Source organism: Symphodus melops, assembly GCF_947650265.1.
Source record: "Symphodus melops genome assembly, contig: scaffold_225, whole genome shotgun sequence".
Lineage (NCBI taxonomy): Eukaryota > Metazoa > Chordata > Actinopteri > Labriformes > Labridae > Symphodus > Symphodus melops.
The window spans coordinates 1-17,500 of NW_027636423.1; the positions used below are offsets into that span (position 1 = coordinate 1).

Below are 17,500 nucleotides of genomic sequence, written 5' to 3' on the forward strand. Positions count from 1 at the left end.
TCACGTTCATGAAACTACATGTAACGAAATTTAAGTATTCAAAACAACAGGTGAACTCACCTGAGTATGACGCTTCCAAACCACAACAAGCCGAAGCTAAAGTTAGCTTTCCGGTTAGCTGGTGTGTACAACAGACCTGCTAACACTTAGCATGTAGTAGTTAGCATGGGAAACAGACCGGAAGCTCACCGGTAGCAGGCTCGCCGGTACCTGAGAGGCTCGCCGGTACCTGAGAGGCTCGCCGGTACCTTAGAATCACTATAGAAAAATAAGGGCCACGCTTGTCAAGTAACATTGGTTCACTGAGCATGCGCAGAAGAAACATGGCGTACTCAAACCCTTCAAAGTAAAAGCTGCGATTTTAGACCAATAATTTTAAAAAAAAGTTGAAATTGCCGAAATATTATTCTTTTAAAAAATATTATGTTGATCAACTGTGTGTTTAGCAACAACAATCCAGAGATGATTGTTGTGTGTTGCTCTTATATACTGGAGATGGAAATGCTGTCTCAGCCTAACTTTGAGTCAAGCTAACAACAGGCTGAGAGCTGAGGCCACGCCCACCTGTCAATCAGCTCAGCTACACGCCTTATTGTGAATAACTCTGATCCTTCATCCAATCAAAACTGCTGAGTCATCGAAACATTCCCCCCCGTACAGTGTGTGTGGATGGAGACATGAGCTAATCACACCTATTTGGTTTTTTGAAGCAGGCTGTAAACATGTTCATGTCTGCTGTAAAAACAGGCTGTTTGAATGGGTGTGTATGTGACTTCCTGTGCTGCTGCAGCCAGCCTCTAGTGGACACTCCAGGTACTGCAGCCAGCCTCTAGTGGACACTCCAGGAACTGCAGCCAGCCTCTAGTGGACACTCCAGGTACTGCAGCCAGCCTCTAGTGGACACTCCAGGTACTGCAGCCAGCCTCTAGTGGACACTCCAGGTACTGCAGCCAGCCTCTAGTGGACACTCCAGGTACTGCAGCCAGCCTCTAGTGGACACTCCAGGTACTGCAGCCAGCCTCTAGTGGACACTCCAGGTACTGCAGCCAGCCTCTAGTGGACACTCCAGGTACTGCAGCCAGCCTCTAGTGGACACTCCAGGAACTGCAGCCAGCCTCTAGTGGACACTCCAGGTACTGCAGCCAGCCTCTAGTGGACACTCCAGGTACTGCAGCCAGCCTCTAGTGGACACTCCAGGTACTGCAGGAGGTTACACTTCAACGTCAGCTTCATGTTTCAACAATAGAGGTTGCTGCTTGCCGTAATAGATTAGACAGAAATCTTTTCAGTGAACTGGTCTTTTATTGTGAAAGGAAACAGCAAAAGAACTTTGAATAGAGGAAAATATTCACTTTGGATTTTAACAAGGAAAAACACAAAGTTTTAGTTTTTTTATTCACATTATTCTGATTCAGTCAATGAGCTCAGACACCCAAGTTACCTGATGTTATCAAGTCCAATATTTTTTGTCTGTCTGTCTAGAAATAAAGAGAATATCTAAAACACCTGCTGCAGGTGAGTCAGTCATTCAGAAACCAAAAGAAATACAATTCTTCTCAGTTTATCACTTTTAGTCAGGATACAGCAGTTAGCATGTGAAACAGTGAGCTCAGTATATATCTTTGGGATTAAGAGACGGGCAGAAGTTTCTGGGTTAGGGTCCTTCACTCTGTAAGGCAACCAACCAGCTGCTCTTTGGGTCTGTTTTCAGTCTGTACGCTCAGATTAGCTAAAAACTAACTGGGAACCAGAAGGATTGGTTTTTTTTGTTATTCATTTGAGAAACTCTCCGACCACGGGAAAAGGTTCTTCTGTTTTCTGCGTCTGCAGCCTGACTCCAACCTTTCACACTCGTCTCCACAGCGGTGTTTCTTCATCTGACGGGAGTCAGAGAAGCCCCGCCCACAGCGATCGCAGGTGTACAGCTTCACCCCGGTGTGGATCTGCATGTGAGATTTGAGCTGGTTGGATTGCCTAAACTTCCTGCTGCACACAGTGCACTCGTAGGGTTTCTCTCCAGTGTGGACTAGGCGGTGGCGGTGAAAGTTCTGAGACGTTCTGAACTGTTTCCCACACTCGTCACACCTGTGCGGTTTGACTCCAGTGTGCAGCAGCTCGTGCTGCTTCAGCTGCGTCATGAGCAAGAAGCCTTTCTGGCAGACGCCACAGACGAACGGCCGGTCGCCACTATGCTGCCTCATGTGGTACAGATACAGATGTCGCAGGTGGAACGACTTCCCGCAGGTGTCACAGGTGAATTCTTTGTTCTCAGCGTGGCTCTTCTCGTGCGTCTTCAGCACCGTCACTGTGCTGAAGGTTTTTAGGCAGGTTTCACAGCTGAACGGTTTCACCACAGCCGCCCTGCGTCTCCCTGCACGCTCTCCAACCTTTTCATTGTGGACGAGCCGCTGGTGCTTCTGCAGCTGACAGTTATAGAAAAACGTCTTCCCACAGAGGTCGCACATAAACGTCTTCTCCACGCCGTGCACCTGCATGTGTGTCTTCAATGCCCAGGTACCTGTGAACCGCTCTCCACATTTATCACACCTGAGGTAAGACAGAACAGAGAGGAGAAAAACATCAACTCTGATGTGTCATCACAATAATCATGTAGGACAGGTGTGTTGTTACAGGACAGGTGTGTTATTACAGGACAGGTGTGTTATTACAGGACAGGTGTGTTATTACAGGACAGGTGTGTTATTACATTAATCATGTAGGACAGGTGTGTTATTACAGGACAGGTGTGTTATTACAGGACAGGTGTGTTATTACATTAGTCATGTAGGACAGGTGTGTTGTTACATTACAGGTGTGTTATTACAGGACAGGTGTGTTATTACAGGACAGGTGTGTTATTACAGGACAGGTGTGTTATTACAGGACAGGTGTGTTATTACATTAATCATGTAGGACAGGTGTGTTATTACAGGACAGGTGTGTTATTACAGGACAGGTGTGTTATTACATTAGTCATGTAGGACAGGTGTGTTATTACAGGACAGGTGTGTTATTACATTAGTCATGTAGGACAGGTGTGTTATTACATTAGTCATGTAGGACAGGTGTGTTATTACATTAGTCATGTAGGACAGGTGTGTTATTACATTAGTCATGTAGGACAGGTGTGTTGTTACAGGACAGGTGTGTTATTACATTAGTCATGTAGGACAGGTGTGTTGTTACAGGACAGGTGTGTTATTACATTAGTCATGTAGGACAGGTGTGTTATTACAGGACAGGTGTGTTATTACAGGACAGGTGTGTTATTACAGGACAGGTGTGTTATTACATTAGTCATGTAGGACAGGTGTGTTATTACATTAGTCATGTAGGACAGGTGTGTTATTACATTAGTCATGTAGGACAGGTGTGTTATTACATTAGTCATGTAGGACAGGTGTGTTATTACATTAGTCATGTAGGACAGGTGTGTTGTTACAGGACAGGTGTGTTATTACATTAGTCATGTAGGACAGGTGTGTTATTACAGGACAGGTGTGTTATTACATTAGTCATGTAGGACAGGTGTGTTATTACAGGACAGGTGTGTTATTACATTAGTCATGTAGGACAGGTGTGTTATTACAGGACAGGTGTGTTATTACAGGACAGGTGTGTTATTACAGGACAGGTGTGTTATTACATTAGTCATGCAGGACAGGTGTGTTATTACATTAGTCATGTAGGACAGGTGTGTTATTACATTAGTCATGTAGGACAGGTGTGTTATTACATTAGTCATGCAGGACAGGTGTGTTATTACATTAGTCATGTAGGACAGGTGTGTTATTACATTAGTCATGTAGGACAGGTGTGTTATTACATTAGTCATGCAGGACAGGTGTGTTATTACATTAGTCATGTAGGACAGGTGTGTTATTACAGGACAGGTGTGTTATTACATTAGTCATGCAGGACAGGTGTGTTATTACATTAGTCATGTAGGACAGGTGTGTTATTACATTAGTCATGTAGGACAGGTGTGTTATTACATTAGTCATGCAGGACAGGTGTGTTGTTACATTAGTCATGTAGGACAGGTGTGTTGTTACATTAGTCATGTAGGACAGGTGTGTTATTACATTAGTCATGTAGGACAGGTGTGTTATCAGATAGTTCACAGTGTTCTATAAAACAGGGCTGTTGAGCTGTCAGTCTAACATGATTGGCCACGCCCACTTGGTCAGGAGAAGAGGTGCCATGATGGTTCTAGTCACCTGTAGATGTGCAGACACTTTACCTGGGCAGTTTAACTACACAGTAAAGATGATACTGTTTGAACTGTCACACCTGTTGCAGGTAAACGGTCAGTGTAAGAAGGTAAGCTGTTGATGCGCTGACGATCAGAGCAGAATGACTCACCTGGTGCTCAGGTGTAGTGACACAGGGAACATACTCTATCTCAGTACCTGTATGGTTTCTCTCCGTTATGGATGCGCAGGTGTCTCTGGAAGTTGTACTTGAGGCTGAAGCTCAGTCCGCAGGTCTGACACATGAAGGGTTTCTCTCCCGAGTGGACGAGTCGGTGCTGCAGCAGACCCATCTTACACTTGAAGGCTTTGTTGCACTCGCTGCACTTGTGCGGCCGCTCCTCCGAGTGCGACCTCTGGTGGACGCGCAGGTTTCCAGCAGTGGAGAAGTTCTTCCCACAGGTGGGACAGCGGTACGGCCTGGCACCAGTGTGGATGGTCTGGTGCTCTAGGAGGCTCTTCTTCCTGGTGAAGCCTTTCCCACAGGCGCCACATGTGAAGGGCTTCACCTGGGCATGGGACACCTGGTGGTACCTGAGCGAGCCGGCTGACGTGAAGCTGCGGTCGCACACCTGACACTTCAGAGGCGATTTCTGCAGCTGGTGAGACGCCTGGTGGACCCGGAGCTGTCGCAGTCGATCAAACTTCCTGTCACACTGATCGCAGTGCAGCAGGCGGTCAGGGTCGCTCTCCCGGGCCTCGCTCAGCTGGTGGACCAGCAGGTGGCGCTGCAGGCTTGAAGCTTTAAAGAAACCTTTGTCACAGGAAGTGCACGGGAACGGTTTGACATGACTGGCCACGTGTTTCCTCAGCTGGTGATTCTGATGGAAGCCTTTGTTACAGAGCTCACAGAAGAATCTCTTCTCTCTATACAGCTCCCTCCTCCTCCTCCTCTGCTGCTCCTTCAGCTGCTCCTCCTCAGTCTCCAGCCCCGCCTGCTCCTCAGTCTCCAGCCCCGCCTGCTCCTCAGTCTCCAGCCCCGCCTGCTTCTCAGTCTCCAGCCCCGCCTGCTCCTCAGTCTCCAGCCCCGCCTGCTCCTCAGTCTCCAGCCCCGCCTGCTCCTCAGTCTCCAGCCCCGCCTGCTCCTCAGTCTCCAGCCCCGCCTGCTCCTCAGTCTCCAGCCCCGCCTGCTTCTCAGTCTCCAGCCCCGCCTGCTCCTCAGTCTCCAGCCCCGCCTGCTTCTCAGTCTCCAGCCCCGCCTGCTCCTCAGTCTCCAGCCCCGCCTGCTCCTCAGTCTCCAGCCCCGCCTGCTCCTCCTCCAGAGCTTGAAAAAATAAGAGAGAGAGAGATCAGGCCCGACTCAGCCTTCTGTCGTGGAAATTCCCTTTTACGAGGTGGAGAGTTGCTAATTCTCAAAAGAAGAACTTGACGGCGGCGCTTGAATCAGATCTCTTTTAATACGTGCAGCACGGAGGAGAGGCAGAGCGTCTTCTGTCTAACCTTTACATTACAAGTCCTTTTATACAGAGAGATAGAGGGAGGTGACCTTACACTTAACAAATGGTGATCTCTACATTACAGTGGTTGTTTGAAGTTTCCTGTATCCTGTCCGTCTGAGACAGTGACTCTGTGATAATGAAATTACATTTACATTCATATGGTGCTGAGAGGAGGAGGCCCTCCTGTGGCTCTCTGACACCTCTGTTACCTGTCTCACTCAGGTGTAACCTGTCTGTTACCTGTCTCACTCAGGTGTAACCTGTCTGTTACCTGTCTGTTACCTGTCTCACTCAGGTGTAACCTGTCTGTTACCTGTCTCACTCAGGTGTAACCTGTCTGTTACCTGTCTGTTACCTGTCTCACTCAGGTGTAACCTGTCTTACCTGCCTCACCTGTCTTACCTGGGTATTCTTCAGGTGATGTCTGTTCCAAACAGTCCGTCTTCATTGCTGTTTTCTGAAATGTGAGGAGAGATTGATCGGACATTGATGCTTTCTTTGTTGACATTAATCATGAATTATTACTTGAGGATGAATTGATCATTGATTATTAATGATTCATTAGTGGTTAATTCCTAATGAGTTTACTATTGATTGATCAGTAATTGTATAATATAAAATGCAGGCCTGTTATTAATCGGGTTTCTATAAATCAGCTTCAAAAACAAAGACACCCAAAACTATGAATTACTGATAAATGAAATATGTGTGTGTGTGTGTGTGTGTGTGTGTGTGTGTGTGTGTGTGTGTGTGTGTGTTGAAATGTATGTTGGTGTGTCTCTCAGCTTGCTCCACGATGCTCACAGTCATGACATCAGAAGGAGGCTGCCTCACAGTGACTAAAGTCTCGCTCTCTGTAAAGTGTCTCGAGATGACGCTTGTTATGAATTAAATAAAGTTTGATACTGAAATCAATTAAGTATAAAAAAAAAATAAAAAAAATTGGTCTAATGAGTCCTGCCAACACTTACATCATCAGCCTGTTCTTCTTCTGTGGTTGGTGTTTCTTCTTGGCCTGTTGGCTTTCTGATTGGCTGATCATTAGTTACAGGAAGTGATGTCATGGAGGGTTGTTTATTCCAATGTTTAGCATGAACGTTGGTGCTGCTCCGGCCTGTGATTGGTCCTTGCCTTGGCTGGCTGATGATGACCAGAGGTCCCTCAGATGTTCCTCTGCTTCGACTTGACTTGGCTCGGTTGGGGATGGTGACAAGAGGTGCAGCAGGGTTGGCACCTAATGTGTTAATGTCCAAGGAGAGGGCGGGGCCATCTGAAAAATCAGGACATGGAAAAAAGAAACCGGATATTTTACCCATAATCAAAGTGGAGCTTCAAATTAAAAGTTCCAGATTTTGTATGAAAACTAAAACTGAGTAAAGTTCACCTCCATCACAGGTGTTCACCTCCATCACAGGTGTTCACCTCCATCACAGGTGTTCACCTCCATCACAGGTGTTCACCTCCATCACAGGTGTTCACCTCCATCACAGGTGTTCACCTCCATCACAGGTGTTCACCTCCATCACCAGTGTCCACCTCCATCACAGGTGTTCACCTCCATCACCAGTGTTCACCTCCATCACAGGTGTTCACCTCCATCACAGGTGTGTTCACCTCCATCACAGGTGTTCACCTCCATCACAGGTGTTCACCTCCATCACCAGTGTTCACCTCCATCACAGGTGTTCACCTCCATCACAGGTGTTCACCTCCATCACCAGTGTTCACCTCCATCACAGGTGTTCACCTCCATCACCAGTGTTCACCTCCATCACAGGTGTTCACCTCCATCACAGGTGTTCACCTCCATCACAGGTGTTCACCTCCATCACCAGTGTTCACCTCCATCACAGGTGTTCACCTCCATCACCAGTGTCCACCTCCATCACAGGTGTTCACCAGTGTTCACCTCCATCACAGGTGTTCACCAGTGTTCACCTCCATCACAGGTGTTCACCTCCATCACAGGTGTTCACCAGTGTTCACCTCCATCACAGGTGTTTACCTCCATCACAGGTGTTCACCTCCATCACAGGTGTTCACCTCCATCACAGGTGTTCACCTCCATCACCAGTGTTCACCTCCATCACCAGTGTTCACCTCCATCACAGGTGTTCACCTCCATCACAGGTGTTCACCAGTGTTCACCTCCATCACAGGTGTTCACCAGTGTTCACCTCCATCACAGGTGTTCACCTCCATCACAGGTGTTCACCTCCATCACAGGTGTTCACCAGTGTTCACCTCCATCACAGGTGTTCACCTCCATCACAGGTGTTCACCAGTGTTCACCTCCATCACAGGTGTTCACCTCCATCACAGGTGTTCACCTCCATCACCAGTGTTCACCTCCATCACCAGTGTTCACCTCCATCACAGGTGTTCACCTCCATCACCAGTGTTCACCTCCATCACCAGTGTTCACCTCCATCACAGGTGTTCACCTCCATCACAGGTGTTCACCTCCATCACAGGTGTTCACCTCCATCACCAGTGTTCACCTCCATCACAGGTGTTCACCTCCATCACAGGTGTTCACCTCCATCACCAGTGTTCACCTCCATCACAGGTGTTCACCTCCATCACAGGTGTTCACCTCCATCACAGGTGTTCACCTCCATCACCAGTGTCCACCTCCATCACAGGTGTTCACCTCCATCACAGGTGTTTACCAGTGTTCACCTCCATCACAGGTGTTCACCTCCATCACAGGTGTTTACCAGTGTTCACCTCCATCACAGGTGTTCACCTCCATCACAGGTGTTCACCTCCATCACAGGTGTTTACCAGTGTTCACCTCCATCACAGGTGTTCACCTCCATCACAGGTGTTTACCAGTGTTCACCTCCATTACAGGTGTTCACCTCCATCACAGGTGTTCACCTCCATCACAGGTGTTCACCTCCATCACAGGTGTTCACCTCCATCACAGGTGTTCACCAGTGTTCACCTCCATCACAGGTGTTCACCAGTGTTCACCTCCATCACAGGTGTTTACCTCCATCACAGGTGTTCACCTCCATCACAGGTGTTCACCAGTGTTCACCTCCATCACAGGTGTTTACCTCCATCACAGGTGTTCACCTCCATCGCAGGTGTTCACCTCCATCACCAGTGTTCACCTCCATCACAGGTGTTCACCTCCATCACAGGTGTTCACCAGTGTTCACCTCCATCACAGGTGTTCACCTCCATCACAGGTGTTCACCTCCATCACAGGTGTTTACCAGTGTTTACCTCCATCACAGGTGTTCACCAGTGTTTACCTCCATCACAGGTGTTTACCAGTGTTCACCTCCATCACAGGTGTTCACCTCCATCACAGGTGTTCACCAGTGTTCACCTCCATCACAGGTGTTTACCTCCATCACCAGTGTTCACCTCCATCACAGGTGTTCACCAGTGTTTACCTCCATCACAGGTGTTCACCAGTGTTCACCTCCATCACAGGTGTTCACCTCCATCACCAGTGTTTACCTCCATCACAGGTGTTCACCTCCATCACAGATGTTCACCTCCATCACAGGTGTTTACCAGTGTTCACCTCCATTACAGGTGTTCACCTCCATCACAGGTGTTCACCTCCATCACCAGTGTTTACCTCCATCACAGGTGTTCACCTCCATCACAGGTGTTCACCAGTGTTCACCTCCATCACAGGTGTTCACCAGTGTTCACCTCCATCACAGGTGTTCACCTCCATCACAGGTGTTCACCAGTGTTTACCTCCATCACAGGTGTTTACCTCCATCACAGGTGTTCACCTCCATCACAGGTGTTCACCTCCATCACAGGTGTTTACCTCCATCACAGGTGTTCACCTCCATCACAGGTGTTCACCTCCATCACAGGTGTTTACCTCCATCACAGGTGTTCACCTCCATCACAGGTGTTCACCTCCATCACAGGTGTTTACCAGTGTTCACCTCCATTACAGGTGTTCACCTCCATCACAGGTGTTCACCTCCATCACAGGTGTTCACCAGTGTTCACCTCCATCACAGGCGTTCACCAGTGTTCACCTCCATCACAGGTGTTCACCTCCATTACAGGTGTTCACCTCCATCACAGGTGTTCACCTCCATTACAGGTGTTCACCTCCATCACAGGTGTTCACCTCCATTACAGGTGTTCACCTCCATCACAGGCGTTCACCAGTGTTCACCTCCATCACAGGTGTTCACCTCCATCACAGGTGTTCACCTCCATCACAGGTGTTCACCTCCATCACAGGTGTTTACCAGTGTTCACCTCCATCACAGGTGTTCACCTCCATCACAGGTGTTTACCTCCATCACAGGTGTTCACCTCCATCACAGGTGTTTACCAGTGTTCACCTCCATCACAGGTGTTCACCTCCATCACAGGTGTTTACCTCCATCACAGGTGTTTACCTCCATCACAGGTGTTTACCAGTGTTCACCTCCATCACAGGTGTTCACCTCCATCACAGGTGTTTACCTCCATCACAGGTGTTTACCTCCATCACAGGTGTTCACCAGTGTTTACCTCCATCACAGGTGTTTACCAGTGTTCACCTCCATCACAGGTGTTCACCAGTGTTCACCTCCATCACAGGTGTTCACCTCCATCACAGGTGTTCACCAGTGTTCACCTCCATCACAGGTGTTTACCTCCATCACCAGTGTTCACCTCCATCACAGGTGTTCACCAGTGTTTACCTCCATCACAGGTGTTCACCAGTGTTCACCTCCATCACAGGTGTTCACCTCCATCACCAGTGTTTACCTCCATCACAGGTGTTCACCTCCATCACAGGTGTTCACCAGTGTTCACCTCCATCACAGGTGTTCACCTCCATCACAGGTGTTCACCAGTGTTTACCTCCATCACAGGTGTTTACCTCCATCACAGGTGTTCACCTCCATCACAGGTGTTCACCTCCATCACAGGTGTTCACCTCCATCACAGGTGTTTACCAGTGTTCACCTCCATTACAGGTGTTCACCTCCATCACAGGTGTTCACCTCCATCACAGGTGTTCACCAGTGTTCACCTCCATCACAGGCGTTCACCAGTGTTCACCTCCATCACAGGTGTTCACCTCCATTACAGGTGTTCACCTCCATCACAGGTGTTCACCTCCATTACAGGTGTTCACCTCCATCACAGGTGTTCACCTCCATTACAGGTGTTCACCTCCATCACAGGCGTTCACCAGTGTTCACCTCCATCACAGGTGTTCACCTCCATCACAGGTGTTCACCTCCATCACAGGTGTTCACCTCCATCACAGGTGTTCACCTCCATCACAGGTGTTTACCAGTGTTCACCTCCATCACAGGTGTTCACCACCATCACAGGTGTTCACCTCCATCACAGGTGTTTACCTCCATCACAGGTGTTTACCTCCATCACAGGTGTTTACCAGTGTTCACCTCCATCACAGGTGTTCACCTCCATCACAGGTGTTCACCTCCATCACAGGTGTTCACCTCCATCACAGGTGTTCACCAGTGTTCACCTCCATCACAGGTGTTCACCAGTGTTCACCTCCATCACAGGTGTTCATGATATTTGAGATTTACCTGAAGGTTTGATTGTATACACAGTCTTTGCCTTCAGCTCAGACTCCAGGTGTTCCAGTCTGTCTGTCAGGACTCGGCTGTCCCTCAGCAAACTGCTGTAAAGCTCTTTGAACACTCTGCAGATCTGACGAGCAGCTTCTCTGCTCATGGCGTGCAGGACGGCGGAGAGTCGGACCTGAAACAAACAAAAGCAAGGGTTAGCCGAACCCTTCAACCGGGCTTACAAGAGAAACATCTGTCCTGAATTGGGCCCATATTCTTAAAAAGTGTTGAACCACGGGGTTCTGAATGGATCGGATCGGAGGGAGAGGAAGCGATGATCCCAACAGAGAACAGAATGAGAAGCATCGCAGGTTGACAGCACAATAATACAAACTTGGATTTATGATGATGCTATAGATGAATTATTGAATCAAGACAAAAAACACTTTGGGGACGAAGATGGGTTAGGCCACTCCCACGAGAGACATGGACAAAGACGAACACGGGGAGAGTTTGAGGTTAGTTTGACTGAAATACAGATTGTTTTCAGATTGTCCATTTGTAATAATCCTTTCTGAAGATTGAGTGATAATTCATTTTCAATAAGCACTAAACTTGTTTATAGATCTGCTGTATTCAATTATTATTATCATTGTTTTTATTGTTATTCATATTATTATTACAAATATTATTATCATTGTTTTTATTGTTATTCATATTATTATTACAAATATTATTATTGTTGTTTATATTGTTATTCATATTATTATTATTACAAATATTATTATCATTGTTTTTATTGTTATTCAAATTATTATTACAAATATTATTATCATTGTTTTTATTGTTATTCATATTATTATTACAAATATTATTATCATTGTTTTTATTGTTATTCAAATTATTATTACAAATATTAATATTGTTGTTGTTATTATTATTATCATTTGCATTATTAATAATAATATTTTCATTATTCATATTTGTATCATTATACTGCTGCACTTCACATTACTAACTCCTCACCCGCTCCTGGTCCCGGTGCGTCCAATCCTGGTCCTGGTCCCGGTCTGGGTCCCGGTCCTTCAGGAGGACAGACACGGCGGACTGAATTGCCTCGTCCAGGATCCGGTCGGTCAGACGTCGGAAGGTGTCGGGGTGCTGCATGCTCGGGAGAACTTAATGACAAGAACGGGATCCGGTTCGGACTCGCTGGTCCAGTGCTAGTCCAGCTGAGAGGATCAGGTTCAGACTCGGTGGTCCAGTGCTAGTCCAGCTGAGAGGATCAGGTTCAGACTCGGTGGTCCGGTGTGAGTCCAGCTGAGAGGATCAGGTTCAGACTCGGTGGTCCGGTGTGAGTCCAGCTGAGAGGATCAGGTTCAGACTCGGTGGTCCGGTGTGAGTCCAGCTGAGAGGATCAGGTTCAGACTCGGTGGTCCGGTGTGAGTCCAGCTGAGAGGATCAGGTTCAGACTCGGTGGTCCGGTGTGAGTCCAGCTGAGAGGATCCGGTTCAGACTCGGTGGTCCGGGTCCGGGTAAAAAATGGTCGAAAACCAACTGTAACTGTTATTATATCAAAAACACAGACCGGAAGTGTTCTGCTGTCAATATGGCGCTCTGTATACATCCGGTTTACTGACCTGTCACAATAAGGTGTCGAGATCTATCTATCACACATAATACACATCACAGCTTCCATAACGTCACTTTCCTGGTGACTACATGACGTCATGAAGCAGGTCGACTTTTAGCACTTTCAATCTATAGTGTCGAAACGATGAGCAAGTTTTATATCTATTTTAGATAGTTCAAATTTTCAAATTCAAATTTTATTTTATTTTGAAGGCCCCCGTCGGACAATGACTGCAGGAGGAAGTAAACAGACACATGACGTTACACAAATAAGAGCCCTAACCTTAATATAAAATAAAATATAAAATAATACTAAAAATGTAATATAATGTGAAATAACATTATAAAATATTAAAAATTAAAAAATAATATAATATAAAATTAAATTATAGTAATAATTATAGTAATAGTAATTATAGTAATAATTTAATATAATAACATAATACATTTAGAAAAAAATATACATCAACAATGATAGTAATAATTTGATATAATTTAAAATAACATTAAAATATCAAATAATGTATCAAATAATAAAATATAAAATAACATAAAATAAATCAAGATAATGTATAATATGATAATATGACATTAAATAATATAATAAAGGCGGCCTCTGGCTGTGCAGCTGAACACCAGGAGTGTGTGATGCGTTTGTAGTTTGTCTGTTGATTTTTGTCAGCGGAGCGTCGTGAGGAGGATGAAAACACACAGACTGGAACTTTGGCAGAAAATCAAACCTGACTCTTTTTTTATACAGGCAACACAGATAGACAGTGAACATCATCTTTTTCACATCAGTTAAACGTTCACTTTTTGTGGGTGATGATTATAATACAACTTGTAGCTATATATCAATCGTTTGACTATTAGGTAATTAACCTGATGGCCATGCGGTATCACTTTAAATGCAGTATTTTTGGAAGTTACATATTTAATGTGGAACTGAATCTAACACAGATTTTGAATCTTAATGTATTTCTTTGTTTTGTTCCATCACGTCTGCACTATGTTAGCTTGACAATAGAATAGAATAGAATAGAATAGAATGCCTTTATTGTCATTTTACAAGTTGTACAACGAGATGACTTAGAGCTGTTCACTCTGGACAGTTGAACAATCTGTGTTGAAGCTTCAGCACTGCCCTGAACATTTAGAAGGAGACATCAATCTGTTGATCACAGTGCACACAGTCATCACTGCAGATTTGAATCACATGTAAAGACTCTTATTTAGCAGGTCTGATGGAGTCTTTGAAGAAAATAGATGAAGAACACAGCTCAACAAAAATCAACAATGTTTTCTAAATGTTTGATGTCATTTCACAAACTTAAAAAGTTCACTTAATGTTATCTGCAAAAACTGCTCCTGTAAGCATGCGTGTGTGTGTGAACACACATGTACTGTGGGTTAGTGTTCGGGGAGAGCTAACTGTCTGAATCAAATAAAGTCACCTGAAACTGAACCTGTGTGTGACTGTCTCAAATCTATATTTACACCACCATGTTGTGCTCGGCCTTACATTTGATCTGACAACATCTCTATTGATCAGCATCAATAAATCATTTATTAATATTTCTGTCTGCAGACAATCACTCATACTGTCACATGACCTCTGTCTCAGTCAGGGTTTGTTCAGCTGTTTGAAGGTTAAAATGCAGTTGGTGATTATTGGGGGGAAAAGTTGAATGTGGTTTTGAGAATGGACCCAGTATGTTAGGGATGCCACATCCACAGATCAAGGACACCCATAATCACAAACTGCTGACTGTGCTGAGTTATGCTGCACGGAAAAGTTGATTACTTAAATGGATTTCACAAAAGCCACCAACCCTCTCAGACTGGCACAAGGTAATATTTGACCTGCTTCCCACGGAGTATCTGACATCATGGTCCAGAGGGAAAATTACAATATTTCATCATATATGGACACGGTTTTTTGATTATGCGGGGCCAAGAATATGTCATGTATATTGGAGAGTACTTCCTAGACCGAGGAGTGATATATATATATATATATATATATATATATATATATATATATATATATATATATATATATATATATGATATAGATTTGCTCACTGTGTATCTGTTTACTTTGTGTCTGATTCATGGTGATAACAGATTTCAGATTGTACTTTTATAAACGTTTGCAGGAATGTGTTGATGGTGGGAGGTGTGTTTATCTGTGTGTGGGAGAAAAAGTAAAATGTATGTAACATATGATTATGATGGCAATTTGATGCATTATTGTTCATAAAAATATTAATTTAAAAAAATCTAGTTGGTAAATACAATTCACAAGCTAACAGAAAAAGCCTCACAGTAATTTGAACTTAAGAACCTAAAATAAATAAATAGATAGTGAAGAGATGACGATAGTTTCTCAGCAGCCTATATACATGTGTCTCATTGTTCACAGTGCAGGTGGTGCAGCTGTTAACCCTAACCCTTATATTAGCAGCAGTGTGTTGAAGAAAATCTCTCTACATCTTCCAGCTCTTCCTGGGGGATCCAAAAATGTTCCCAGACCAGATGGAGTACAGTCCGTACATTTCAGAGCACATCTGTATGAGCGCGTGACAAATAAAAATCTTGAATCCTGAATCTTGAAATCCCTCCAGCCTGCTCTTGTTCTACCCCAGGTTCTTCTCCCAGTAGGGTGTGCTCAGAAGGCTGATTGAGGGAGGCGATCAGGGGGATCCTGATCAGAGTCCAGAACCATCAGCTGGCTCCTTTCTATGTGAAGGAGCAGCGGCTTTACTCCAAGGTCCAGCTCATCGTATCTCTAAGGCTGGAACCTGACAAACTTTAGAGTAAAGTTATTTCTTTCACTATTATCTGCAATCTTGTTCCTTTATTCACTATGCAAAGCTTATGGCCATGTTCAGGGTTGGATTAAAGCGCTGCCGGTAAATTAAGAGTTTTTGCTGCACCAATTCACCTGTCATAATCGCAATCCATTGCACCCTCACTTGTGAATAAGACCCCGAGATACTTGGCCTCCTTCAAGTAAGACAGAGAAGACCTCTCCCACCTGGTGTGAGAGATTCACTGTTTTCTGGCAGAGAACCATGGCCTCAGACTGAACCATGGCCTCAGACTGAACCATGGCCTCAGACTGAACCATGGCCTCAGACTGAACCATGGCCTCAGACTGAACCTTGGCCTCAGACTGAACCATGGCTTCAGACTGAACCATGGCCTCAGACTGAACCATGGCCTCAGACTGAACCTTGGCCTCAGACTGAACCTTGGCCTCAAACTGAACCATGGCCTCAGACTGAACCTTGGCCTCAGACTGAACCATGGCCTCAGACTGAACCATGGCCTCAGACTGAACCATGGCCTCAGACTGAACCATGGCCTCAGACTGAACCATGGCCTCAGACTGAACCTTGGCCTCAGACTGAACCATGGCCTCAGACTGAACCTTGGCCTCAGACTGAACCATGGCCTCAGACTGAACCATGGCCTCAGACTGAACCTTGGCCTCAGACTGAACCTTGGCCTCAGACTGAACCATGGCCTCGGACTGAACCTTGGCCTCGGACTGAACCTTGGCCTCGGACTTCGGGATGCTGACCCTTATCCCAGCTGCTTCACACTCTGGTGCAAACTGCCTCAGTACCTGCTGGAGGTTCCTGCTCAGTACCTGCTGGAGGTTCCTGCAAACAGAACAATATTATTTGGAAAGAGCAGAGGTGAAATTCTGAGGTCCCAAAACTGGAGAACCTCCTTCCCTCAACTGCGCCTTACGATCATGTTCATAAAATTGTCAACCCCCCCCAACAAAAAAGCCCTATAAGGCTAAAGAGCTGGTCTACCTCCATCAGCACCCAGATATAAACTTTCCCCGGGAGGCTGAGATGCCCTGATAGTAGGAGCACACCCCTCTGGTGTCCCCACCACCTCAGCTATTCCAAAGACACTGTCCTCCACATGACACTGAAGAGGCGTGTCAGTCACCACAGCCCAGTAATACCCAGGCCAGATCTCATCTACAGTCCCTAACCCTAACCCAGGCCAAATCTCATCTACAGTCCCTAACCCTAACCCTAACCCTAACCCAGGCCAAATCTCATCTACAGTCCCTAACCCTAACCCTAACCCAGGCCAAATCTCATCTACAGTCCCTAACCCTAACCCTAACCCCGGCCAAATCTCATCTACAGTCCCTAACCCTAACCCAGGCCAAATCTCATCTACAGTCCCTAACCCTAACCCAGGCCAAATCTCATCTACAGTCCCTAACCCTAACCCTAACCCAGGCCAAATCTCATCTACAGTCCCTAACCCTAACCCAGGCCAAATCTCATCTACAGTCCCTAACCCTAACCCTAACCCCGGCCAAATCTCATCTACAGTCCCTAACCCTAACCCAGGCCAAATCTCATCTACAGTCCCTAACCCTAACCCAGGCCAAATCTCATCTACAGTCCCTAACCCTAACCCTAACCCTAACCCTAACCCAGGCCAAATCTCATCTACAGTCCCTAACCCTAACCCTAACCCTAACCCTAACCCAGGCCAAATCTCATCTACAGTCCCTAACCCTAACCCAGGCCAAATCTCATCTACAGTCCCTAACCCTGACCCTAACCCAGGCCAAATCTCATCTACAGTCCCTAACCCTAACCCA

At 45.9% G+C, this 17,500-nt stretch overlaps 1 protein-coding gene and 1 long non-coding RNA gene across 3 annotated transcripts; one reads left to right on the forward strand and one right to left on the reverse strand.

Annotated features, from left to right (window-relative positions):
• Positions 1-1,282: 1,282 nt before the first annotated feature.
• On the reverse strand, positions 1,283-12,519 carry LOC306819540 (uncharacterized protein). Of its 2 annotated transcripts, none has more exons than XM_079373356.1 (6): positions 12,250-12,519; positions 11,242-11,416; positions 6,664-6,962; positions 6,095-6,149; positions 4,413-5,517; positions 1,283-2,547 (listed from the first exon to the last, which is right to left on the reverse strand). In XM_079373356.1, the coding sequence occupies exons 1-6, from the start codon at positions 12,388-12,390 to the stop codon at positions 1,770-1,772; spliced, it is 2,553 nt and encodes an 850-aa protein (XP_079229482.1). In that variant the 5' UTR covers positions 12,391-12,519; the 3' UTR covers positions 1,283-1,769. The 2 variants fall into 2 exon arrangements, with proteins under 2 accessions (XP_079229482.1, XP_079229481.1); XM_079373355.1 differs by having other exon boundaries at positions 6,086-6,149.
• On the forward strand, positions 12,345-12,776 carry LOC306819541. The gene is made up of 2 exons (XR_013778572.1): positions 12,345-12,424; positions 12,513-12,776. It is a non-coding gene; the product is annotated as an uncharacterized lncRNA (long non-coding RNA).
• The last annotated feature ends 4,724 nt before the right edge of the window (positions 12,777-17,500 follow it).

What these genes read in the sequence shown, in the direction of transcription:
- LOC306819540 (XM_079373355.1), bottom strand. Translation starts at nt 12,390, where the DNA reads ATGCAGCACCCCGACACCTTCCGACGTCTGACCGACCGGATCCTGGAC. An exon ending in CGCACCGGGACCAGGAGCGG is followed by an intron (nt 11,417 to 12,249) that starts GTGAGGAGTTAG and finishes TGTTTGTTTCAG; the next exon opens with GTCCGACTCTCCGCCGTCCT. An exon ending in AACGGAGAGAAACCATACAG is followed by an intron (nt 2,548 to 4,412) that starts GTACTGAGATAG and finishes GTCTTACCTCAG; the next exon opens with GTGTGATAAATGTGGAGAGC.